The sequence below is a fragment of the Sinocyclocheilus rhinocerous genome, unplaced genomic scaffold (genome assembly GCF_001515625.1).
Source record: "Sinocyclocheilus rhinocerous isolate Xijiao unplaced genomic scaffold, SAMN03320098_v1.1 scaffold1156, whole genome shotgun sequence".
NCBI lineage: Eukaryota > Metazoa > Chordata > Actinopteri > Cypriniformes > Cyprinidae > Sinocyclocheilus > Sinocyclocheilus rhinocerous.
The window spans coordinates 190,569-218,378 of NW_015630041.1; the positions used below are offsets into that span (position 1 = coordinate 190,569).

A 27,810-nucleotide genomic window follows, 5' to 3' on the forward strand; every position below is an offset into this window, starting at 1 on the left:
TTGTGTAAATACTGTCATACTGTCTGAATAATTTTTGGTTGACTGTAATCCATTACATACCTTTCTATCAAAGTTATCTAACATTATCAAGCTAAATTTGTTCTGACACAGTTTAACTCTGAGTTCTTGTTATATTTTACATTTTGGTTTGACTGTATCTATTTGATCAATTAAGTTAACCAACTAACATTATACATACTCTTTTGGTTTCTGTACCCAATATTTAAAAAATTTACAAATGCAATAAAAATATTGGTATCGGTACTCTGTATCGGCAAGTACCAAAAATAAAAGTATTGGTATCGGGCGAGTACTGGAAAAAGTGGTATCGGTGCATCCCTAGTCTGCATTATGTCTTCTTTAGAGATGTCCTATTTTAAGAGAGAGAGAGAGAAACTATTGAAATGTGTCTGTCTGTGTATACCCTGAAAGGCAGCTTGTCATTGGTGGATTGAAAAACAACTGGTGAGAACACATCAATAATTAACTGAGTTTTTATTCATAAAGAACAGAATTATGTAATGAGAAAAGCACTCACACTCCCTCCTCACACTCCCAGCTCTCATTTGGCGAACCACTAAAGATAGAAATCTTTGCCTGAATAATGCAAACACGCTCCTCGTTCCCGATCCTTTCTGTACACAGACTTTAGCTGAACAGATGTGTGCGGCAAAGGGCAATTTATACTTGTGACAGTCTCTGTACATTCACCATGACAGCATTAACAGCTGATCTTTGGTTATGTTAACTGTGTACAAAAGACATGATGTTACAATAAACAATAGATAGAAAATCATGTCTAATCGTCTATCTATCTGTCTGTCTGTCTATCTATCTATCCCACAGAGTTGACCTTGAATCATGCTACAAATACTCCCTCAAGAGCCATCAAATCTGTCTATCGTCTAATTTGTCAATCTATCGACCGACGGACTGTTCATTCCTTCATTCTCTCTGTCTTTACAATTTAACTACCACTTTAAACTTTCCGATTGAAATGTATTTGAAAAGTACACTACTCAGATGATTTCTCTGTTTTCTCTAATTTGTCATTAGAAATTAGTTATTGTGCCAGCACGTTTATATTTAGATTAGGTCTGAATTAGCAGGATATTTCAGGCTCTTTCGTCCTTGTCCATTTGCATGTTTGTAAGCTAAGAAAAAAGATCAGACTATTATGACAGCAGGTACTTACTGAACATGCTCAGATATGCATCTTGTAGGATGTTCCTCTGCAAGTAATTTGTGATTTCAACCACAGATGTTTATAGAGAACACAGAATTCTGGAATTTACCAAATGTGTTTTTTTAATTGTATTTTTATGATGTACGGTTACATTCACGTGCACTTTAATGATTTCCCACTTAAGATAATGAAGTGATAAACTACTTAGTTTATTTGTTATTAGACGTCAGTTAATTTGTCTGCTCACTGAAAGTGAGAATGATGTGCTATGTGGAACAATAATAGCCAATCTGAACATACTTGGTGTTTAATATATAGTTATGTGCAGCATAGTTTGGACCAATCAGATCTCGGTATAAGTGGGGCTACTCAGTGTGACGCAGCAGGAATAGAAACCAAGCAGCTGACAAAATATCCTTGTGGTAACACCTTAAAAAAATTCACCCGGTTTTCAACTTTAGAAATGCTGGTAACATCTGAAATGCACAGATAATAATAAAGAGCTCTCTGTAAAGCTGTATTGTTGGTTGTCTGCTGTAAAATGCTGACTGTAAAAGAAGTGAGGGCCACAATGGCAGCGTGAACAGGCCTAGAAATTCAACCTGTTTATTGTTATTAATTGCCCACTGCCACCCACATTCCAGGGCCTGGAGGAGTCAGACAGGAAGGGCTACATTATTTCTCTCTCAGACTCATGTGCAGCTTCCTTAACTCCCCTGTCATCACTGCAATGATTGAATTCCCTCAGCTTTCTCGCCTCAGACCAGCCTCACGCTGACTGACAACCAACACATTACTATGCACAGGCAGCAGGAGGGCAGCTACGAGCCGATATGAATGTATGAATAGATAGGATAAAAGGATGGAGTAATTGATTTTCTATCTGCTCTTCCATTTCATTAACTGAATAAATGTACTTGACTTTGGGCAGTTTTTTTTTACTTGTTCAAATCAGCCCCTTTGTTCCATTGTTGGTTGACTCTTGTTTTTGTAGTGTGATAACGTTGCAGAAAAAGAAGCTGTTTTGTACCCAGTAGAATTGGGAATGTGCGGGTACGTTCCCATGATCCTCAGCAGTTCTATTTGTCATTCTCTTGTATGACTTGCCTTTGAAGATCTGACAGGAAGCTTTGTTTTGTTGTTTGTCATGTGGGATTTGTCCTGGTGTTAAGCAGTGTCAGAGTTTTAATTGAAAATCCATGTTATCTACAGTGGCACATATTTACATTACGAATTATACAGAGAGAGCTTTAAGTTTTTGACATTGTACAGACTTAAACTGCTCTGCTTTTTTCTTTTTCCAGATGTGATCCATACTGTCGGCCCAATCGCCAGAGGAAATGTGGGCCAGTTCCAAAGAGATGACCTCGAATCATGCTACAAATGCTCCCTCAAGCTGATGAAGGACAATACTTTGAGATCTGTGGTGAGTATAAAAGCCTTTAAGACAGACTTTAGAAACAGTCCACTTCAGACAGGCAGCTCTGTGACTCAGTTGATGCTTTCAAGACTGTGTTTTGAAATCTTGAAGTCGGCAAAATAACAGTTTTGAAGATGATTGCACAATGGTGGTGTTGCTGTAAGACACACTCCCTTGTCTGCACATTTGTTGTCGATCGTTGGATGGTTGCAACTCAACCCATGCCGCTCCTTTCAGCAGGGCCTGAGGAAAAATTTCAGATAAAGAGACAAACAGGCAACATTTTCTGTTGGTTTCCACATGAGCTTTAGTGGTTGTGCTGTCGTGCCCCCCTCAGTGAATAACAGTTGCTCTTGTTGTTGCAGCATTAATTCTCACATTTTGTAACATGAAGCAGATCTAAAGCCAGATGTTGAACGTAATTCACACTTGGGGAATTTTTACATGATTTGTTTTGTTTTAGACACAAGTCTTTGTCTTTTGATGAAAATATTCCTTAAATTTAGTAAATATTTCATCATTTCATATTCATTGCAGAAAATTACATGATGAAATGGAATGTAAAAAGAAATTCATTTATTTTCTAAATGCATGTTACTGATCTTCTTATGAATGATTCATTCATGCATGTTTCGTTTTATTTTTACATTCATTTGGCATCGTAATTTCTTTTATCTTTTTTTTTTTTTTCTTATATCAATGTCATAACTCGAACTTCTGGTGAAATGACAGAATACTCTTTGATGACTAATGCCAATAATTTAGTCTGCATAAACCCCATCTCTTTCTTACAATCTACCTCAAGCCCACATTCATCTGATCTGCTTTCATTCAATCACCAACCAATGCTTAGCATCAAGTCCCTGTTGTACTTTTTCTTTATCAATAGTCCATTACACATTGCAAAGATCTATCACTACTTCCATTTCATTGTGATTTTTAATTTTAGTCAGCTTTACTCTAAAACTGAGAAGGCATAATCTTAGTAATTGAAAATAGCATTTTGATTGTTGAGAGAATGCAAAATTAAACCAAATATTCAAACATTCTTGAGTACACAATTGTACTACAGTATTTTGTGTATTTTGTATGCTTTAGCAATCCATTTAGTTATCCATTGTCCATGTTTTAGACGTTTCAGTGTGTTGTTACAGAAAGAGTGTTTTCATAGTGTGGTGTGTGATTGATCTCAAATATAATGCTTTATATGTAGTGCTTTACAGGTGTGTTCAAACAGGCCAGTCCCTAGCATTAACGCTATGGCTTAATCACAAAAAATACTGTAATTATATTCCATTACTTCTTTAGTGCAGTTAATACATGTCTACATTAATACTGTAATAAATTTTTTTATGAATATCCCACATTTCTGCCACAATATCATGGTGCAGTTAGTGTTACTACAGTAAATCCATGGTAAATGATGGCGATTTGTAGATTGAAAAGCCTTCTGACTGTATCGTTGCGCACAGTGTTTCGTGGTTTCATAGCGTGATTCAAATGAGTAGCGCAGTCTCGTTATGCTTTTGCCGCATAAACATTATATCGGACATTTATCAAACTCTTGTTATCGTTTTATCAAGGAAAATTATATGGCAATAGCCCTAATCGCCCAGCCCTAATTTTGACTGTAATTACTGAGTTTGATCAGCTTTTTCATGTATAGTTAAGTGTCAGGGTCAATTATTGCAACTAACTGGCAAAACATTTTCCAGTAAGTCATGGAATGAAATGGATTTTTTTATTCTTACTAAGTCATAACAAAGGCATTAGTTTGCTTGCTAGCTTTTAAAGAACCATGCATACTGAATGTCTTATAGCCATTGAAACAGCTGGAATGGATATGGCTCATATTTTCCATATTGCAACTATATTCAGATTCTTTCTCAGCTCTGTAAATTATCAGACAACCTCAGGCTTTAATGAAGCTGGCCAAAGACCAGCAGCTTTGAACCGGGAAGACGTGGAGTCTGATCGTGCGCTGTTCCAGCTGCTGACCCTATTCCACCATCTGGTGCGCATGAGTTATGGATCTGCTTTAATCCATGGTGGCCACAACCAGAGGAGCCATGTGCGAGACAGACCAATCAGCTCCTCCATCCAGACCAGCAGAGGCCCCTGAGAGGATCTCTCACAATTAGCCATGATGAGACCGTCTTTGCGGGACAAATCGCTAACTTCGGCACTTGATGAACCACTTTAATCTCATCGTAAGGATGGAGAGTTCTGGCGTCATCATCATTACAAGGTTGGAATCGCGTGGTTAAGTTTGCAGAAATTTGCTTCTGGCTGTGAGAAATGCACATGCCTGCCACGAGTGACTGGGAGTTAAATGCTAATTAGCGATTCTGTTTACTCGGTTTTATCTTATGGCGTACACAGACCTTCACTGCTGCAGCCCACGTAGAAGGTCATGAATGAGTCTGGGGGATTTGGGATATATATTTACTTCCAAAACTTAGCCCAGAGATTCTTACAGGCCTCATTAGGTAGAACAGGAGAAGCCAGGAAAGGGGCCGTGTATCCTTCGCTCTATATTCGCTCTATTCTTTCCCTAAGCAGTGCTGTTACAGTACCCGCTTTCTTACATGCACATTCCACACATGTATTTAGCTTCCCTTCTATATTTATTTATTCAATAATTCACATATTGACGTGAAACATGCTCTGGTTGTACTCTTAATGCAAGTCCGGTTCAGTGGGACGTTTAGACAGCTGTTATAGATTATTGCGGACCTTCGGAGAAAACGCTGCAGCCCGTTTTTGATTGACTGATGTCTGTACGATGAGTTTTGCTAGCAGTCATGCTCGAGTGCTTTTTTAGTGTATGCTCACATTTAGCATTAGTCGCATACAGTGAAATTATGAAATTTCCCCCGTTTTTATGGTCTATGTCAGCGGCTGATTTATAGCAGAGGTTCCAGACCACTTGCCTGGTAGATTAGTGCTAAACTAATTGGAGAATCTGTAACTTAGAAAAGCAGAGTAGTGGATGTTTCTAGAAAAGGAACAGTTTGCCTAGTGGGATGCCATAGAATGGCAAGGGGATTTGACACATGGGGAAAAAAATTGAAAAACTGTTCAGAAAAAAAAACAAAAAAACATGTGCAACAAAAGATGGGAATTGGATGAGCTCTTGAGCTAATCCTTGCTCTTGAGAGCCCAAAGACAGCCCCTGAGGCAGAGAGAGATCTGAACATGTGCTGCGGCCCACATGTGATGCGCAGACAAATTCCCCTTGATTATGTCAAGCGATAGGGACCCGTGAACATATTTTTAGACAGGAGGAATCCAGTGCTGAAATGTTTGTATGAGGACCCTCGCTTCCTTGCCCCCCCCGTTCCTGAAAGCATAGCTGAAATTGTATGGTTACATGAGTGCACTGCAAACATGAGTTAACTGCAAAAAGAATCTTAACATTTTTTTTTGTGAATTACAGTGAAACTCTACTGTTATTATTATTAGTAGTAGTAGAAGTAGTGATTTCTTTTTTATTAAATGAATTACTTTTAATTAAAAAAGTTATTATTATTCTTTTGTTTTAATTAATTACATTTATTTTTAATACATAAATTAATTTGTTATTTGTTTATTTATTTATTTATTTTTCAGTTTTACAGTAGTAATGTTTTGTTTCTGAGCACCATATGCTGGCCTTGCAATTAAAATGCCTTGCTTTTGTTTTCTTTGTCATTATTCTTATCATTTATACCATTATCACCTTGAATATCTTTAGACAGGTGTGTTATCTACAGCAAAGGTTAGAAGGTAAGCAGTGATGAGCTTGTCGCTTGCCAACAAACACTCCTGCAGATTGGGATGAATAATGTTTTACTGGAAGAGATAACTTAGGGCACATTAGTTTAGCATGGCACCTGTGTTTGCTCCGTGAAGCTGAATAAAGGATGAGCTTCATCTTCAGAAATGACAAGCTCTCACAGCCAAGATGCTTAACCTCCAGAATGCAGTTTAGCGCTTCTTGGACCAGGAGCAAGAGATGGAGGACTCTCACTCTTCATCTCTGTCGGGTGTTGCCGTTTCTGCTCTGTTCCACATTAATGCTGGGAAAGATCCTGAGAAAACCGAAGTGAGGGTTTGAGAGCAAAGATGAGTTTGATTTTAACTTAAACATTTCTGTGTTATTGATCTATTACTTTAGCATTATTTGTATAGTATTTATTAATATTTTGAATTAGATTTTATTATTATATTTTAAGTTTTCATTTTAAATTATAAGTTTTAGTTATTTTATGTGGTTTTGTCATTTTTATTATTATTATTTTTTTTTTCAGTTTTAATTTTAGTATTTCAACATAACTTATTTTGTTTCAGTGAACTACCAATGGTCTACACTGGATGCGGCATGACACGACACGACAGATCCCTGACAGAAAACTGCTGCCGCATTTTATTTATGACGTATTGACAAAAATTTCAAATGATTTTTAACGGTCGCTTTGTCGCGTCCAGTGTACTAGACAGACTTTAGCTGTTGCGGCACAGACACGGTGTTACTCACCTATCGAGAAGAAACAAAGCAACCTCGGCATCCGATCGCAGGCCTCCGCTCCTTGAATTCTCTCCAGCGCTGGAAAGCTGATCCGATACACGGGTCCTACTTCTTGCCTTAAGCCTTCTTTTGTTCCGCAGACGTTTTCCTCTTTTGTTTTTTTTATCCGCCATCTCTATCTTTCTGACGCTCGGCTCGGCTAATGTCCGTCCTGTGCACTGAATGCTCTCTCCTCCACATCATGAGTAGACACGCCCCTTACTGCTGATTGGCTACAAGTTTGTTTTGCTACTCGGCCCGAATCAGTTTTCCAAAGCGTTTTTGGAAAATCGCTTACCCCACCTTTAAAATAAAGTGTTACCAAAATTACTAATGAATTTCTTTGAATTTCAGTTCTTTTTGATTTACTAACTTCATCAAACCAGACTCAAACCATACCTATATAGAATGCAGATCTCTTATTATTCTACTTTTGTGTTTTAAGAGGAGTGAGCTGGTGTGTGTCTGTGAGAGAATGTGATTAAAAGCCAGCATATCCGGTCACACGGCTCCCATGTGAAACCCAGATACTCACTCCCACTCCTGTGCTCGGCTCGTTTTTGCGACCGAGTGAGCAATCTGTCACGTTCCCCTGGAGCCCCGTTGGAGCCACGTGTGTCCGCGGCCTGGTCTGAGGACATCAGCAGAGCTAACCGCACTCCAGAACGCCAGCATGGGGAATAGTGGGAACTGTGGTTCTGGCGAAGTGCATTTACCATGCACCCATGAAGCCACAAAATGCACTACGACGCTGAGAACCGATAATTTACACTGGCCCTTGTCTCGATCGGCTGGCTAGAAAAAAAAAAAAATGCCGCCGCAGAGGCCTCTGCTTATGTGCACTGTTTGCGGTAGTTGCTCATATGGGCGGTGCTGTGGTAAAATGAAGGGGACGGGTGAGTACAGATTGCAAAATCAGTCAAGATAATAAAACTGTCTGAACGGCCTGGATGGGAGGAGTCTTGCTCTAGTGCTCTGTCAATATGTATGAGGGCCAAGAGACATTAAATGCACGACACTTGCTGGGGTATTTTGGGACAGTGAGAGCTTGGGAAAGCAGTAGAGGTTTTTTGTAACATTGTTAATGAGAGAAGACGTTATAACAGTTGTGAAGAACAGAAAGAGAATAGAACCACATAGCAGACAGTGTTGCTGATAAAGCATTCACACTTTGTGATTAAGCAGGGTGTTAATTGTCAGATTTTTTTTTAAAGTCTGAAGCACCTTAATCACTGATGGAAGAATGAAAAAAAAAGTTTAAAAGTTTGGGGTTGGTAAGGTTTTACATTTTTTTGAATAAAGGCTCTTATGCTCACCAAGGCTGCATTTATTTGATCAAAATAAAGTAAAAACTGCTTTACAATAAAAAAAAAGTAAAATAATTTTTTTATCAAAAAAGTTGTGACTTTACTCATAACAATAATTATTATTATTATTATAAAAAAATAAACGAATTAGTATTTAAAATAATTATTATTTATAATATTATTTATGTAAATCTTGAATTTATTTACCCCCCATCTTGGTGTTTTATGTGCCAAAATTTGCCAAATCTGTTTGAGACCTGGATATTGGGATCTTTTCATGTAGTGTGTGTTCTCTCTTTTTTTATATACATTGAATTGTAGCAAAGGTAGTTGTGCATATATTTGCATGTATAGCAATTCAACAGTCGACCCCTCAGAGAGCAGCTCATCTCCATACGGGCTTATTGAATGCCTGAAGCAACTTTAGGTGGATAGGTCTCTTGTCTTCATTAGCCATGCCAGCCTATTTTCATTCCCCTCCTGTAAAAACAGCCAGTCACAGTGAGGACAATGCCATCTGGTAGCCATTCCCCACTCCAAGGCGAATCGTTTTTCCCCAAACTCACACTCAAAACTCAAACATACCCTCCGGTCCTGACCTTTTACAAAGAGAAATAACTATGTTTACCCAAAACATCATCATCGTCTCATTTTGCATTGATTCTTTTGTCTGTTTTTGGTCATTATATGACATTTATGTGAGTTATTAAATTTCCAACCCTCTTATTTTTCTTTAAAGAACAAAACCACCATACTAAAATGGTCTGTTATGAAAATTTCTGGGAAATAAGTGAGATACAAAACAATGAGGGTTTTTCCCCTTACATTTGGCCCATTATGAATATCCGATATACCTCAGACGTCTTTGTTGCACCGCTAATAGTCCCATGAGTAGCGAACCTCCTCCAGGTTCTAAATCCACAGGGAACCATGAGTAGGTACTTTCCGCAGTGCTACATCATTGAGATATTTTGGTAAATATGCATTAAACAAACTCCTGGGCGGTCTACTATCATTTCGTAAGGGATAAAGAACCAGGCAGCATTTAGCGGCCTCTCTTCTCCTAGACAGATGTGTAATCATAGCACTCGCTTACTTTTAGATTGTCTCGAAACCACAAATTGTTGATTGAAATACTGAAAGCCCAGCAGAATGAGTGATTGATGGTGTTGTGCGGTGAGATTGAATGTCCAGATTTAGATAGTTTCAAAGTTTCCATTGGCTCTGTGTTTTAAGATGTGATTTTTTGGCCTCCAATCCCACATTGGAGGTGTGACCATTTCATTTAATGTAGCATTATGCTTGTGTTGTCCATGAAAAGAGAACATAGGTGGGAGATGGGAACCCCTCAGCTTATTTTCTTATGTATTTAGGGTCAAGAGAGACTTTACACATTGTCCCGGAGAAAAAAAGGCTTTGTTTAATCTTAAAGGAATTCTGTCATCATTTACTCACCATTATGTTGTTCCAAACTTGTATGACTTTTGATAAATGTCTTGATAAACAATTAGCTGTTTAACTGTTTTTGTCCATATGAAAGTCAGTGGGGTCCAAAACAACATTAGACCTCACTGACTTTCATTGCAGATATTTTTCAAAATGTCTTTTTGACATGGAATGACACGAGGGTGAGTAAACAATGACAGAATTTTAATTTTTGGATGATCACTTTAAACCGGCACTGCTAAACGGTGGGCCGACCACATTATGGGGCTAATGCTAAAGCGATCACAGGTGATGACTGGTCACTCCTTCATTTAACTCAAAGGCTGAATTCTAATGCAGTGTGACTGGATCAAGGCTATTACACTCTTGAATGAGTGCACCGCGATAAGAGAGCTAATTCTTTGATGCAATCGTCTGAGGATAGAGAATCAATCGCAGTATTATCACCTTCACTGTTTGGGAGCAATTTCTGACACCATCTCATTTACATGGTGTTTAATCGATGCATTTCGAGGGGCATGCATAATTAATAACCCTGTGCAATGCATGAGGTAATTAATAATTGAACTGATTGATTTTACTCCGCATTGTACCTCAGTGCCTGTGGTGATGTTTTATTGCATGAACATGTCCAGTCATGTTCCAGCTTATTGTAACAAACAGCAACAGAAATCTCATGAAAACTATATTATAAATGTATACAAATGCAGGAATGGACCCCTAAAGAGTTTTATCACAGCACTTAAAACCATTGTGCCGCTTCATTATTTATGCATTTAAATGTTCACATGTAAAACCACCACCCCATTCGCTTTCGCTTTCAGGGATTCAGCTCCCCGAGTGATTAATTAATGTACATTTATGTGCTTAACGGATCGCACAGCGACTTTCTCTCGAGCCCTTTCCCCCCTTTTGCTCATAAATTATTGTCACTGTACATAAGTGGCACCGGCTTTGTTTCTGGAATAGCTGCGAGTGGCATAAAGCTTTTATTGTGGGTGTGTGCGGGCAGCTCGTAAGACCGCTAAGCAAAACGCAATAAAAGCTTGACAGTATTGAAGGGTTTATGGGTAGATCCATATAAAGTCTGTGTTTTTTTCTTCCGTGTCCGCTGATCGAATTTTAATGCTCCTTTACTGGAACACTCTGGCGTTTTCTTTTGCTCACGCATGCTGGGATATTGAACCGTGCGATGAGCTATGATAAACGAAATTATAACTTTTTTAATTTCATTATTTTGCTCACACTGCTCACTACATTGCGGTAAACTTAATCGGGAGCGCATGAGGCACAGCCTGCCGCTTTGTTTCCCATAAGCCATATGCGTGAAGATGAGAGCTTTGGTAATGAGCAGCAGATTTGAATGATGATGTAAAATTACTCTGCTGCAGGACCTTTTTATCTCAGAACGCTCTCGTGTTTATGGTTTTAATATCCACGCTTTCCCGAGCAGCTGTAATGGTGACGCCGTGCTCTCCACCGGAGTCAGTGTTGGAGCGCAAAATGCCCCCCTCCAGACTTCTGTGGCCAAGTTTGTTCCCTCTGCCCTACATAAAAACACCTGCATGCATCTAAAAGGTTAATTAGAGTGAAGCTTTAAAAAGGTCACGGTGTCACTTAGTGTTGTCTTTGCTATTTATCTGATCCAGAAACACAGCCAACAGTAAGCCAATTAGCTCCAATTAGGGCTGTGGCGTTCGGGTTGCCTCGCACGTATTCATGAAGAGTTCATCTGTAAATTCCATAGTCACCCTTGCACTGAAAGTGACGAATTTATGAAATTGCAAAGTGGGGCACGGAGGAATCGGTGCATCCCTTGACATTTCACCCCAACTATCCAGGAGCCGTAGTCAGGCTTGGTGTTGGCCTGAAATATGGAGGTATGTAAAATGTGACATTTTACTCCAGCGGTCTAATCAAGGCTGATGAAGGGGCATAGTGGGGGAAATAAAGCATGTAGATTTTTATTTTTGTTTGTTTCTTTATTTTCCTTTTAAATTATAGTATCCTTTAAGATTTTTGCTTGTCACATTACACAATTTTACCCCATTGTGACTTTGCACAATGGGGTCAAATTAATTAATTTAATTTAAAATTAAATAATTTGTTCCATATAATCCAGTAATAAGATTTTTAACTAAACATTTAAACCTGTCTTTATCTCTCGCACATGTAGGCCATTGTATCAAAAGTGATGCTTCAGGACTGCAACCCAAAATGGGTTCAAAAACTTCAACTGAGGCTGACATTCATCATAAATGCAATTAACTGGCTTTCAGTGAGCATGTCAAAATAGGCGATCTAAGACTGAAGATTTTTTGTGTGCACCACCAGGCTTCTGAACTGACTGCCATTGAAATGCACAACCACAGAGTATAAAACCCTAAGGAACCCTGTCTTGAAAGAGGGAGGGATCATTATTTATCAGAGCCCTGGTGAGAGAGGAGCATGTTTCATTCATTAGAGACGTTGTGCAGCTACGCATGGGGGCATTTTCAATTTAATGCTCGCAGATGGATATTTTAATTATTATTGAATCAACCGTAATGGGGCCTACGAATCTGTGCGTTCTTTATAACGCATTTAATTAAAGTTGCAGGGCGTGACATGGAACACTACACCATCACTGCATCAGACAACTGCTCGACAAGTAATGAAGGAAAAAGCAGCCAATTAACTCACACCAACAAATAAAAGCTTTAGTACTTGCTTGATCCTGTACATGAAATTAATGGCTTCCTGTTTTTCATACTTTTTCAATGGAGTTGAATAACGTTTTGCTCGTATCTGTATTTTAAAGCAGAGGTCCCCAACCACCGGGTCGCGACCCAGTACCGGTCCGTGGAAGAGTTGATGCCGGGTCGCAAGAACGTTCTGGGAAAAATGTGTATAGATATGACACTCTGTTATTTATTGCGCGTTAATAATTGTTCTAATTATTCTGTGTTTTTGTTTGTTGTATGCGATTGCTATGGAGTAGCAATTTGACGATTTCATGTAAATTAAATGTTCAATTAGTAAATGAATGATTGTTCTGATCTGTCATATATATATATTAGGGGTTAAAATGATCATATATATATATAGTAAAATTTGATGACTTAACTATTATTCTAAATGTGCTCATTATTTGTTATAATAACGAAGAATAAGCATGTCTCTAAACTTTTAACTGGTAGTGTCCATTTAAAGGTTGATTATCGTTGTCGACACACCTGTGAACTTTCTACCTGTGAGTGTCATCCACGCTAGCACTTTGTGTATGAAAACAGGTGTCCGTGGTATATTTGCACCTCCAGACTCACACAGATTGCTTTCCCGCAGAGCTGCTAAAGGCCTCAGTGGTTGCCTCACATCCTGTGACATCGCTCTCCATATGCACATTAATTTATGCCTACGACAGCCGCTGACTCAGAGAAAGGAGGGGAAAAATGCACCGGCACATCTTATTAGATTTCCTTTGTAGTCCAGATATCCAGTGTTGGACATATTTAATAACCCCCAGCTAATTATAACTGCTTGTTATAGTTTTGAGCAAATTATTTTCTGGAGGGTAATGCTGACAGGTGTGCTGAGTGATTTCTATGGCTTGCTGCCATTTTCGGTAGTGTTGACAGAAATGTGGACAGAAGAATGGGGTCTTGGAGTTTTGCAGAGGGGAGAAATAACCTGGTCTTTGTTCAGTGTTTGAGAGACACAGGAGCGATAAAGTACCTCAGCTTTTTTTTTTTTTGGTTGAGCAATGATGTACCAAATTAGGTTTAATCACGTTACAAGGTTTTTATCATGTAACTGATATTTACCCCTCAACAGTTTTCCCTTGATAGGTTATCTCAACGAATTTGAGCATCGCATGGAAAAAATACAAATAAAAACAGAAATTTGCCATATGGCTAGATTACTTAGCATTGACGCTTCTTTTCCGCTTGCAGCATGTTCAACACATTTCCAAAAATAATGTCAATATTGATATCATTTTTATATCTAATTTTAAATAGTGCAGGATTTTTCTTTTCTCTGCAAGAGGCAGGAGGATCTCTCATATCTCGGTGCCTTGCTGTATGTACTGTAGCTTTTGTGTATTGAAAACAAAGCCTTCTTTGAAACCAAACAAAATTATTTTATTTAAATTGGATCTGCACATAATATATACAGACTTTCTGCAAATGATACATGTATGGTTAATGTTAACTCTGTACACACAGCTTGTATTTGTTCATGATTGTCAATTCTCCCATAGACAGCAGTGCTACTTTTGTGTTTACTGCTTTTTCTCTCCAGACAGAGAGACTGAACGCTTTCATTTTGAAGTGATGTTTACACCCGTAATTCTTTAATCACACCCGCCATCCCAGCACATCACCAGGTTTAGTGGCATTACCATCTCTCAAGGTCACTTCTAACGATTAGGTCTTCACTATGCCTGCACACCATTGATTGTCTAGCAGCTTCAGTCAGGCACAAAACAAGGTCTGCTCTCACATTCATGAGGGAACCTTGTTACATCTCAGCCGCATTTATGAGAGACGCGGCGAACCCTAATGCAGAAGATGAAGGTAGATCAGCCCTATATACAACCATGAATACCAAGAGAGGCACCACAATCCATCCTCATATATCGCTTGTGTATTCATAGAATAGATTTCATAGCTTTAACTTGGTTTTCACTGGTCATGCATAGGGATTAGTTTTCTTCAAGTTTAATGTGGCAAAGGAAAAGGTTGCCTAAAAATGAAAGTTCTTTGGTTATTTGCTCGCCCTCACGTTATTTCAATCCTGTATGACTTTCTTTGCTCTGTGGGACACAAAGGGACATTTTTGAAGAATAGGCTGTCAAGCTCCAAAAAGCACCATAAATGTGTTGTAAAAGTGCTCTATATGACTCATGCAGTATTGGGGAAGCTACTTTGAAACTCTATGGCAAGTTACAAGCTATGCATTATTTGCAATAGTTCAGACTAGTATTTAAACTACAATCAAGCCTACCCTCATGAAAATATACAAACAAAAACTATAAAACTCTGTTAAAGGGGTCTCTTGTCAGCATCTTTTAAATTCTATATTTTTCAGACTACATGATTCAGCAGACAACAATATTTAAAGAAAGGTTTTTTTTTCTTTAAAACTTAGAACATTCAAAACAACAGCATTTATTTGAAATAGTGAGATAGGATTCAACAACACCCTCATTTTAATTTATAACTCAATTGAAAACATAGTGATATATAACAGTATTTAACTAAATGTGTTTTCTACAAATAAATAAATCACTGTCTCTCACATGTCTGCCGCTGACGTCAAAACCAGCTTGATGCATCAAACAGCACTGTGTTTGACTTGAGAGCTACAGCAGAGGTCAGGATGTTCAGCGAAAGAGAGAGGCATGACCAACATAGCCACTTTTGGACTGTATGCGAATCACAGATGAAGTCATTGTAAAAATTGTGACCACTCGAGAGTGCCTGTCTTTCTTTTTTTTAGGTTGATCTGGCCTCTAAGATGGTTGTAATGTTATATTTATGTCCTCTATCACCATAGCTCACTCATAAAATGGTGAGCAGTGTACCAGTTATTTAGCATGTAATGAGATTATAATATGTGACATTGAGCTCAGAATAGATCCGAGATTATAGATATTGGTCGTTTTTGGCTCTGTGCTCATTAACAGACTGACAGCCCTTGAAGTGAATCCGTGCTCCTGCTCTTTAGAGGTAATTAAAAATTATATGGCACATTTCCATTAATCTGTCATCTAGTTCCCTGCTGATGAGTTCTTGGTGTAGTTTGACAGGTTAACCATTCGTCTCGCTGTCAGACGGTGACCTGATATTGTAAATGTAAATGTCTCCTGTACGTTGTTTGGTCCTTTTTAAGCACACCTTGAAGTGAGGATTCACATTACTCTTGTCTGTTCACACAGAATAAATTTTTTGCATAATTGTTTCTAATTAGTAAGTACACAAGTACACTGTAAAACCCGATAAGTTCAGAATACTCAATTTTTGTGGACACCTATTACCTTAAAAAAATTTAATTAAGCAACTCAAATTTTTGAAGTTAACATTAATTATAAAGAACAATTAAGTCCAACTAAAAAGCTTAAATTTGTTTTTGCTTATACTAACGTTAGGGAAATGCTGCGCTTTATAGCGCTGTGTAAAAACAGCTTTTCCCAAAAATGAAAACATTCCTTTATCATGATATTCTTACAACACTCAAAAAGCAAATAAGAAATTGTCACAGATGTTTTGATTTACTTACAAATTGTTTCATTAAGTTTGCTCCGGTCGCTTGCGATTATCCGCCATGTTGAATGGATTCTTCTGAACGTCGGTTAGAGCAACGAGGTGACGTCACTTTGTCACTCCGTAAACTTAAAAATAATAATTTAAATAGAAGAGTTTACTCAAAACTGTTGAGCCACACAAAAATAAAACTAAATTCCTCGTTCAGAAAATTTAATTGTTATAAGCTGCATTAACGATTTAACAGACTTTAATTGCAGTGTTCTTAATCTTTATAAGTTAGTAGTACTGTTTGGGTTTACAGTGTACACAAAACATCTGAGTACACAAAACACAATGTACAATGTTCCCTCTTCAAAGGGAAGGTCATTTTCCGTGTTGAGTTTCTAGTATGTGCAGATCACAGCATAGAGACATCCGTGACATTTTCTATAGTAAAACCTGTGATCTATGAAGCGTAAAACCATCAAATGTCACAATGGTTATATTAGCTTATAAATGTGGCCAGGAAGTCTTGCAGAGAGAGACATACAGGCATCGTTGAGAGGTCTTACTTCATGTACTGCTTGTAATAAATGAGCTGAACGTTGCAGGCCGTTCTCTGCGTGCAATTGAGTCAGTGTCTGTGGTGTCACATGGCTTTCTGGGATACACCATTTATGCTTTCCTTACCTAATGAGGCTGAGGCAAGTGCATTCAGAAAGCTAGGTGTTGATTTGCCCTCAGTTTTGCTGCTTTTAATTTATGTATTTATTTGTAATTTAAATGTAGTAACCTTGGTGCTGAAGCTAATGTACTGAATAAGCGGAAAGAGAAATTGTCATTTTGAGATTGTGAGAAATGTTGATAGCCCTCTATTAATATATATATATATCTGATCCGTGCTGGTCGCTGAGGAAATACATCAACTTCGCGCTGTGGATCGCCGGATCGGTTTCACAGTGGACGAAGCAGAGTCCAGCCTGGGGTCGTCACATGTGGTTGTCGCAAGGCCACCGGCCGCTCCTTTGTTGAATCCGCTCACTCAAGCCGGCCTCCGCTCACTTTAGCCCGCCGTGTGTTTCGTTGTGAAAGCTAAACTACTTTGGCCTTGTGATTCAAACGCGAGTTTTGAGCAGTGTAGAGTAGGCTTGTTTGTATCTCCGATCACAAATGCAGACATGGTTTTATGTTTACGCGGCGCGATGCAACGCAACGCGTAAAAAGACAGTATAAGTCATTATAATCCGTAATTATATCCTCACTGGATGCAACAAATGGCTCGTTTGTAATGGGTTTTATTGGTGTTCTGAATCTAATTGCTTTTTTAGCAACATCATATGACCCCTTTAAAAGAGTGTAAATGTGTTATTTAGGATACATGAAATGCGTGCTTAGCAAGAAAAAAAAAGTTTTGCTTTGTTTTTGTTTTTTTAGACAAAATGAAGTAAATCAGTATGAAACTTGTGTTTTGACAGGGTTTATTAAAGGGACAGTTAAAATGGTTCTTTTATTCCAAAACTGACTTACTTTTTTCATGAACTGACTTTCAGTTCTTCACAATATCTTCTTTTACGTTCCACAGTGAAAAGAAACTCATGCATGTTTGAAATGACATGAGACATGAGTAAATGATGACAGAATTTTTCATTTTTTGGGTGAACTATTCCTCCCTATGGGCCAAAAGTGCCCGTGGTAGAAGGAACATCCATTGAACAGAATGCTTTAGTAATATATTCTATATTTACTCCAATATGAATTACAACCTTCACGACTGCTGGTAACAGTCTTCCGTGTTTGCTTTCTATATTATTGTTTTTTTAGTTAACCCACACTGTCTTACACAGTTTCCTATTTTGATGTGTTTTGCAAACCATCATTATACATAACTGATTATGGACTAGTGAGGCATGAGATATACAAAGCGATAGGGGTGATGCTTTTCCTGTCCCTCTCCGTATGCTGTGCTCTCTGAGGTCTCGCTCCAGCAGAGCAGAGCTGATTAGGGACTCAGTGGGAAGCGTGTGGGTGCCTGGCCGAAAGTCCCCTCTTATTGTCTTAAAATGGCCCCGAACTGTGCAACTCTCGGATGGTGGTCTGATTAGATTTCCCTGATGGTTTTTTTTTTCCTTGTAGACTTTTCCAAGTGCTTATGACCCAGTCGCTTTGGCTTTCTATAGTTTTGTAAATGTGAGATTATTATCGGCCTTAACTTGACACAATCCATCACGTTCATTCTTGTGAAATGTAATTAAATCACTGAAGTTTCACACTAGCTACGTCCGAGCTGTAATTGAAAATTGAATGGCTAAATTTGGATGTTAATTAATGCATCATCAATATTCATGACGATCATCTATATAAAGGTTCTAAGGTTTTTTTTTTTTAGTATGACATTTTAAAGACATCCGGTCCTAGGGTCTTTGTGTTGCAATGAATGAAAAACAAAAGATGTTTGTCAGAAATGTTGTCATAAGCGCCACATGCGCATTTGGCCTTCTCACGCAAATCTCTCGTTATCCACGAGGTATCAACGGCTTGACAATGCCACTCTGTAACAGTACGTATGTAGGCTGGGAGACAGGGAAGGCGCTGGGCAAAGTGACTATAATTCATCGGAACCACCTGGTGATTCCCCCAGTCACCTTCCTGTTTCCTGTGTGCCAGATGCTTCTTGCATACCCAATCAATCAGCGGTGCCGAGCTGCTGCTTACCACGGCCGACCTTGAATCACATTCCCCTGTTTCTGCGTTTTGGGGTCTTGTCCGGGAGCTTATTCCCTCTTCAGTGTTTCTCATTTGGAGACGCACCTGTGTCCAGACCCAGATAAACCGTGTCCTCCGAGACTGCTCAGGGCACTTCCCTGCCTCTCTGGAAGTGCAACAAGGCTATACTCTGGGAGCCCTAGCCAATCATGGATCGGCCATGCAAGATGATTTAAAATGCATTGGAGTAAGGAAGGTATATAATTATGTTTCTCAGAGGGGAATAGGCTTGATAACCAGCTATAAGACAGTCAGCTTTGTCGTAAGATTCAGGCAGGGTTCACGCTTCCTGAAGCTACTGTTTTTATTCGTCTTCACTCATGGATATTTAATACTCATAGATATTTCACAGATGTTGACAAAAGCTTAATCTGTCCTCCAGGCAAAAGTCATCTGAAGCAAAATTTGTTTTGGCAGCAGAGCACCAGTTTCTGAGCAGTTATGGAATACCTGTCTCTCCGTGGCGCGCGCCTCTCCCACGCCGCACACATATTGCTACGAGGCATTTAATTCACACAATTCACACTGAAAACAGATACTCCACACACAACAGTGAGGCTTATGACGGCGGCTTGAGAGCAAAAGCTCAAACAAACTGTTTCTGTGGGCTAACAGTCAGTGATATATGATTTTGACCCTTGCAAAATGATTGGCTTCATTTTGCAAGCAAGCTTTAAATATGTTAGTAAGTTAAATACAGTAACTTCTTTCTACAAGCCGTATCGTTTGTACCTCGTTTCCAATCAATGCTTCCTCAAGAGGCAAGCTACTTTTCACCTGAAGAGCAAATGACAGAAATCAAATACAAAAGAAGCTTTGAAAGGAATGTGTTCTTTTGGAGTCTTTTGAAAGTGATGCTTGGCAGGTTCAAGCGTTTTTGTAGGGAAATTGCATCACTTTCCTGCTTAATGGTTTTTTGGCTATTTTTGATGGCGTGGAGGTCGGGCTCTGCAGTTCCACCTGACTGCCAGTTGGACATCCATCCTGAGCACCTGGGCAGGGTGAAGGAGCGTGTGATGCAAGGCTGGCCTTAGGGTCTGATAAAGCACTTCCTCCCCTGAAGGTGACCCTCACTCCCTGGAAACTTAGCGCTGGACCCGTCGGCTGTCAGCTGTTGTGGACCTGACACGGTCTATTAAGCACTTTAATGATGACCACTGCCAGGGGCCGGCCTGCACAGCATTGCATGCGGACTGGCAAGACCCCTCCTTCTTTTCTCTCTCCTTTGCCTCTTTTTTTCATCCTTTATTTTTCTTTCACCACAACACCTGTTTTATTTCCTTTACTTTACTTCATCAGAACAAAATACAGGATAGCCAGTAGTTTTTAAATGCAGATCCACTTTTTTTGCATTTTGAATTTTAATACAGAAGATGAAATGTGGGCTTTTTTCTGACTAAAATCAAGTGATAAATCAAATGCATCAATTTTCCTCATAATGGGGTAGCATAACAGAACTGAAATGAAATTGGGTTTGATATTTCATTTTTATAATCATTCCAGTACGGCGTTGTCATAATTAAAAATATAACTGAATGTTCAAATGATGAATCAAATGCTCAGACTGCCTGTTCAGTTTATGAATAAAAAGCTCAAGCTGATGACAAATGATGAATCAAGTGTAAATCATTTCAGTGACTCAGTGACAAAAAGATTGGTTCAGATTTGTTCAGTGATTTGTTATTGTTGTAAGCAAGATTGACTTACAACCAACCTGAATGAAAAATATAGTCTTGTTCACGAGCAAGATGCCTAGTTTATTCAGTTTTTTTTATTCAATTCAACAATTCATTCACTTTGAATATGCTACTTCCTATATCTGCTTTTAAGTGATTCTATAATATTGCTTTTAATTGTTGCTCTCTCTCTTTAGTCTTTTTATTTTGTCTGAAATTTTGTCTTTCCGCTATATACAGTACTTCCTGTATACTGTCTACTATACTTTGTCCTACCACTTTATAACGTGTTCTGCTGATTCACTGATCCCACACTACTCACAGATATTAAATGCATTGTTTAATCAAGTTCTGTGTCTGTCAACCTAAGTTTTTATATTGTCATTCTTTCCCCATGTCCCTCCTCCTTTTTAAAGCTCCACCCACATTTCCTGATTGGCATACCTGACATAGAATATAATTTTCATGTGGTTTATCAGTCTGATCTTTTGATTTATAATTTGAACATTTTGATATCGGTTTAGGTATAAATGACCTAAAACAATGCTGCATATGCGGCATTTAATTCACACAATTCATCCTAAAAGTGCAAAAGCTCAAACACGCCACGTTTCTGTGGTTTAACAGGCTCAGTCAGTAATAAAGGATTGTGAGCCCATGTTTGGCCTCATTCTGCAGTTTGATCTTCTGAATCATAATTCGAACATATTTGAGCATGTTTAATTATAACAGTGCTGTACTGGATTGATTAAGACAATAATATGTCTTTGTTACAGTCTATGCTTCATTGAAGTAAATGGCATTGTATTTAGTTGCACATTTGACTTATTATTATTATTATTATTATTATTAATTGAAGCATTGAGAATTTTGCTTAGAAAAGCCTCCCTTCATGATTGTGTTGTAAAAGAAGGAAGAATGGGGCAGAGTGGAAGGTAGAGAGTTCATGGTTCTCACACATTTATTCCCATTCACAGCTTGCCAAATAATACTGTCAGAGGGGAAGAGAAAGACTGTGAAAACAGCTTTGATCTTTCTGTGGCAGTTGTTGTTACTCAAGACTCAGAGACTTGTGGGAGAAGTCTCCACTTTAAGAATGGTCTCAATCACAGGGTTAGATGTACCTTTCCTTATGAACGGACATACTAATTTCCACTTTCCGTTTCAGTGAATGACAAACGAGTGAACTACATTTCTCAGTGTTCTCCCATAGTAGTCCACAGACACAGCCTTATTTGGCATGGAAAGTTCAGAGTAATCAATTAGCAATCACTCCAAATGAGCAACCTTTGGCTTGAAAAAACTTCAAAGTTCTTTAGAATATTGTGACCATATTTCTGCCATCATTACTCTAAAGTCGTCTTAGTGAAATTAATGTGTTGGAGAGAAAAAAAAAGAGAACATAATCTAAGAAAGGTCATATGAAAATGAGGCAACAGCATGACTAATAGCGAAGGGTCCCGGCGCTGTAGCAACAAAAGTGTCATTCTCGAAGTGGGTCATTATATGCTATAGTTATCAGTGACTTGCGCTGTCCTTTGATCTCCCCTTTTTACAACGCTGAGTTTGCCTCAAAAGAAGTGGAAACCTCAGAGGAGGTTCTCTTTTTTGGGGCGCCATGGCATTCTGTGTCATTTTACTGAGCCAGGGCGAACAAAGTGAGCAGGCGTGCTTTGTGTCGTTTCGGCTGCCTAATCTGGCTCTTCTGGGCCTGGCAGCAGTGGGGCTTTGGGATCAAAGTGGCAGTGCCTCTGTAGAAGTGCCCCACGGCTACCCACAGGGTGGGCTAATGTGTGTCCTGTTCATTTCTGCTTCGTCCTTGCTGAAGATCTTTTCTAGTGATGCTTTGTTGTAAAACATTTGAATACCCACCGCAGCTGATTGAGATATTGGATGCAACTTCTCTGAGCTGAGGTCACAGTACTCTTACCTTTCATTATATTCAAATCCCAAGACCTTAGGTTCACAAGTACTGTAGGTACAAAATCAAATTAAATCAATATTTTTTTCATGCCCTATTCATTCATTTTAATAAAATTTTAGTTGACAAAAAGTGCAAAATTAAAATTTATTTAAAATTAAAAATATTATTTCACTACTGCATTTACATTATTTTGACTATTTTTCTTAAAAATGTGTCTTGCATTATTTCTTCACAAGTTGTACACTACAATTCAAAAGTTTGCAGTCAGTAAGATTTTAGTTTTTTTGTTATTTATTTATTGAAAGAAGAGTTTTTTGCTCACCAAGGCTGCATTTACTATAAAAATACAGTAAAATCAATAATATTGTGAAACATTATTACTATTTAAAATAACTTTTCTAATTTCATATATTTTAAAATATAATTTATTGCTGTGATGTCAAAGCTGAATTTTCAGCAGTTATTGCTCCAGTCTACAGTGTCACTCGAACAAATCATTCTAATGTGATAATTTGCTGCTCAAGAAACATTTCTTATTATTATCATTGTTGAAAACAGTTGCTGATTAATTTTTATTTTATTTATTTATTTATTTTTGTGGAAACTGTAAAAAAAAAAAATGAATTTTTTTTAAGATAACATTTATTTAAAATATCATTGTTTTTGTTACATTATAAATGTCTTTACTTTCACTTTTGATCAATTTAATGTGTTCTTGCTGATTAGTTTGTTTCTTTAAATCTTACTGACCTCTCTTTTGCAATGCAGTGTATATTTTAATTAAAAATAGTTCATTATTGTCATGATAGACAGTTTTTTGTCTTGTTGCTTTTATTAAAAACACTTAGTTAACGAATATTTCACTCAGCAATTGTGTTTAGCGTCTAACAGGCATGCTTCTACACACATGCATCTGTTTTCAGGGATCTAAGAGTAATCTGACCGGGTCACGGTGCTGCAGAAAGGGACCTTACTACCCCCTCGGCTGATTGCTTTCATTTGAGGGATCAAGTTTATTAATGTTAATATTACTGGGGCCCTGACCCCTAATCTTTCTACAGTCAATTAGTGCTGCCGGTTCCTACCTCCAGGGCACAAGCAGATTTATGTGCTTACATAGTGGGAGAGAGCCAACCACATCATGTGGATCTTCCCACAGACTATATGTGCTGCACTTCTGTTCGAACACACCACACTCCCAAAGGCGCTTTCGGTCAGGGTGGGCTGACATGTTGGAAAAAGCCTGTTTGTTCAGAGGTAAAGATACTGCTCTGAAGTTAATTGTATACACTACGCCATGCACTTGCATGTGCCCTTTTTTTCCTTTACTCGATGGAAAGAGCAACTGGACAACACCGTTCCAGATTGTTCTTATCTGTAGAAACCTGTGATAGTGATTTTCACTAGCATTATTATTAAGTTTCTGCCATTTTAGGCTTAGTACAGCATGTAAATGATATAACATACTCAGTGTATTGAAATATATTGATATTTTGATAGAAGGTGATTTGTCTGATCCCAGCTGGCAACTTAAATAGAATGTGCTGAGTAAATGGTTTACATAATTGAATTAAGGGATTGGGGATAGGGTAGTTGAATTAATTATTTTATATAATATATAAAATATTAGTTAAGTTTGTTTAGTTTTAATACATATATGCACAGAAAATATACATTTATGTATGCATGTATTCATTCATTTATTTATAAATAAATAAATGATTGCATTATATGTTGCATTTATTACCAATAATAACACTGCATGGTGTTTTGATGCCTTTTTACATTTTATGAGAATTACATGGTCAAATTCTGGTTGCCATTAAATTTATGTAATAGTGAAAATAGCACTAAAACAATTATGTTCATAATTACCTTTCCATTAGGCTTGTGGAACGTAGCTGCTTGTGTATCAAGAAAAACATAAGCATTCAAAGAAATTGGATCCATTCTATAATTTTAAAAAAATGTACCATGGTCTGTAGTTCAAAGTGAAAAAAAAAAAAGTGAATACAGATGCATCGTAGTTAATTGTTAATTTGCAAAGTACTGATATTCTACATATCTCTCACCATTCACAGCAACTCTTAAGCCGGAATTCAAATCCCTTTTTCCAGATTTTAAAGATCAATTAAAATGGCCTTTATAACCCTTCTTAAGTGCAAAGAACACCATCTAATGAATACCCTCAAGAATGTTTGGAGTCAGAGTAAAATCTGATATTAAAATCTCTCCGCTGCAGATACGTTAATTAGATGTGAAATTATAAGAGTGGAGTCTGTGAAGTTTTTGGCTGGAAAGTCACAGACAGAATAGCTAATGTCATCTCCTGGATATATAATGGTCTCCGACAGCCAAATCAGTGCATGTGATTCTCAACCTAAGACAGTATCAATAAACATGTTCAGGTAGCAATAACACATAGTTTGGTCCATAATGAGTTTGATTAGTAGGTGGTTGAATAATAAATTATATATTGAACAAAATAACATAGATAAAACAAAGTTAATTCGTTTTGTTTCATAAATTCAAAATGACTCTCTGCTCACATGCTTTCCCAGAATGCATCACAGAGATGCTGTAGAGCTGGAACAATTAGACTCTGCACCTGAGTAACACTCCCCAATGACAGCAATCCTGTGTCCTCCTTTAGCACTGGACGTTCATCTAAAAATACACCCCAGATGCCGGCCAGCCATTTCTCCCAGAGCGCCACAATATCAGTGACCTTTATGCCAGTGTCCTGTTCCTGATTTCGCATCGCCCCACTAACCTCCCACGGTCCCACCCGCCAGAGCAAACATCATCTGTTCTTGTATATTATAATTTATATCATGCGCTTCCAGTCTGGTTTTGTGACCACAGATTAGATGTAATGAAATGCCCCCTCCTGTTGTAAGTGTAATTAACCAGACATCGGATATTAGGCATATGAATCTTTTTTCCCCCTCATGTTATAATCAACTGCTCAGATTGGTAAAATATGAATACAGTCAAAGTCAAAGGTGGAAAAAGAAGAGAGACCAATTTCACCGTTTAATTCCATGGCTACCCCCATTAGTCAAGGACAACAGTTTTTTTTTTTTGCAGTCATTAGTATGCCTTTAAAATGCCGGGAACCGCAAGAATCAATTATAGAGCAGCTTGAAATGAAGGCAGGAAATGTTAGGAGAGGTTCAGACACCTTAGTGTCGCTCCTCAAGTCGTTTCATAATTTAAAATCATTAGGACAAACCCACAGACTAAAAAAGCTCATTTATAGCACTTAGAATATGTCTGTGCAGAAAGAAAAGTGCATATTTCACTGAGAGAAATAACATTCCATCTTTATTTGTTGGACATTCACATCCCTCACAGCTTATGCTAATGAAACAGCACTGAACCGGCAGTCACTTTTTCTTCTTCTTAAAATGTAGAACATTTTGGCACCTTTTGCTTTTTTGACTCTGCATTTCCTTTGAACCGTCCTTTGATATGTGGCTTTTGAACTCCTGAAGGATGTCTTGAAAGGAGAAAATGTTTAATTAGCTGTTTTACACTGGGAGCAGAGCACAGGAGAGAAACCAAGACAAGGAACACAGAAAGGATGGCCTCTTGTCCTCTACATGATAATATATGCAAGAAATGTCCATTTAAAGACGGAATGGGCCAAAATGTCGGTTGAAAAGAAGCCTTTCTTTCTTATTTAATGCTTAAAATTGGGTTACATCTGAAAGAAATGGCTGCAGATTTAATGAAGATTCCTTTTTCTGAAATGTACAATTACCGTAAGTTTCACTCTTCGTCTTCATCCAATAATCCTTTTGGGATGTGGAATAAAAACACTTGTATGATGTCAACTCTTTTAGGAAAATGGTGTGGTGTTTTAATCTCTGGTCTATCCAGAAAATTGCATAACTGGTAAAAGACTTCAAAGAGACACTGGACATCAGTCCTCAGTAGGCTGGTCAACACAATTTCAGAGGTTGATATCATATTCCTTAATAAAAAAATAAATTAAAAAAATGTATATGAGAATACTGCTTGATACCCAAAACATTTGCTTATTTTAATATTGATTTGGTATTTATTTATTGTATTTTCACATTGCCAGTTTGCATTATACAATATTTTATCTCTGCAAATTGAAACTAAGTCCTCATAAGAGTGAGGTATTGCTGTGTCTGAGTGTAAGCTGCACTTTTATACTCTACAGTAGCTGCTGTATGTGCAGATACATGTCATATAGTCATTTCACAATTTTCTCACACCATTCTTTTCTTCTCAATTCCCATTTTAATAGTTCCCTTTTAAACCCCTGATTCGAATGCCATCCTCAATTTATAATGTCATAGCTCTCATGATAAATACAATAAAACATTTAATAAGACCATTAGCTATGTGTCAAAGTAAAGATCTTAATCAATGTAAAGTTCAGGGCTTTAAAGGAATTGATCTGGACGTTTTGTAATGAGAGGGAGATTGTGCGGCGGATAGAGGAGAATCGCTTCTATTATTCTGCCTGTCAGGGTGAAGTGTCGTCTCCAGGGCCCTGCTGATAAACATGCTGCAGAGCCGGGCAGACCAGCCTTCATCCGTCGGCACAAACAAAGCAATCAGTATGATGCATTTTTTTAAAGGGGGCCGCTGCTGACAACACACTGGAGCTTGAACTATAAAAATCAGGCAGTGGACAGAATTCAAGTGACGTTTTGGTGCACTTGCGAGAACTGCTTTCGGTCTCTTTGTTCCTCCACAACACGCGTTGTTTCAGTTGAAATGTCTCACCCAAGATGTTTGTTCTTGTGCATTTCTGGAAAGCTAGAGAGATTTCGCTAGTGTATTTTCTTCCTGTTGTATTTTAAGTAGAGTAAGTAGTAATACTATGTCAGTCTTTTATTGTGTGTTTTTCATTTGCTGAAAGGCCAAAAGCATGTTTTAGAAAGTTTGTTCACGGTATTGCCCACTTTTTTTTTTTAACTCACTCATTCATTAATTTGTTCATTCATTCGTTCGTTCGTTCATTCATTCGTTCATTCAGGTTATTGCATGGACTTGTGTGGTACTGGGGCTATCAAAGTAAATGGGCGGTCACACTGCACTTTTCGTTCCATTGACTTCCATTCATGCGCATGCGAATGCGTCAAACCGGAAACGCAAGCTCATGCGAAAAATTTCACATTTCGCTGCGTTCCAAAGTTCAAGTTTGGTGAACTCTGACCTGCGAATTCGCATCACGTGAAGATGTGTGACCAGCAGAAGATCGATACGTCACTGCGTGACCTCTCTGTACAGAAATTCAAAAATGGAGGAAGCGCTAATTTTAGCCGTAG

At 38.1% G+C, this 27,810-nt stretch overlaps 1 protein-coding gene across 1 annotated transcript in view; it reads left to right on the forward strand.

Moving 5' to 3' along the window:
* LOC107739862 (O-acetyl-ADP-ribose deacetylase MACROD2-like) overlaps positions 1–27,810 on the forward strand; it is a 253,846-nt gene that overhangs the window by 62,422 nt on the left and 163,614 nt on the right. The window contains exon 2 of the mRNA XM_016552077.1: positions 2,491–2,612. Coding sequence (XP_016407563.1) covers positions 2,586–2,612 — 27 coding nt within the window. The 5' untranslated portion in view covers positions 2,491–2,585. The remainder of the gene's footprint in view (positions 1–2,490; positions 2,613–27,810) is intronic.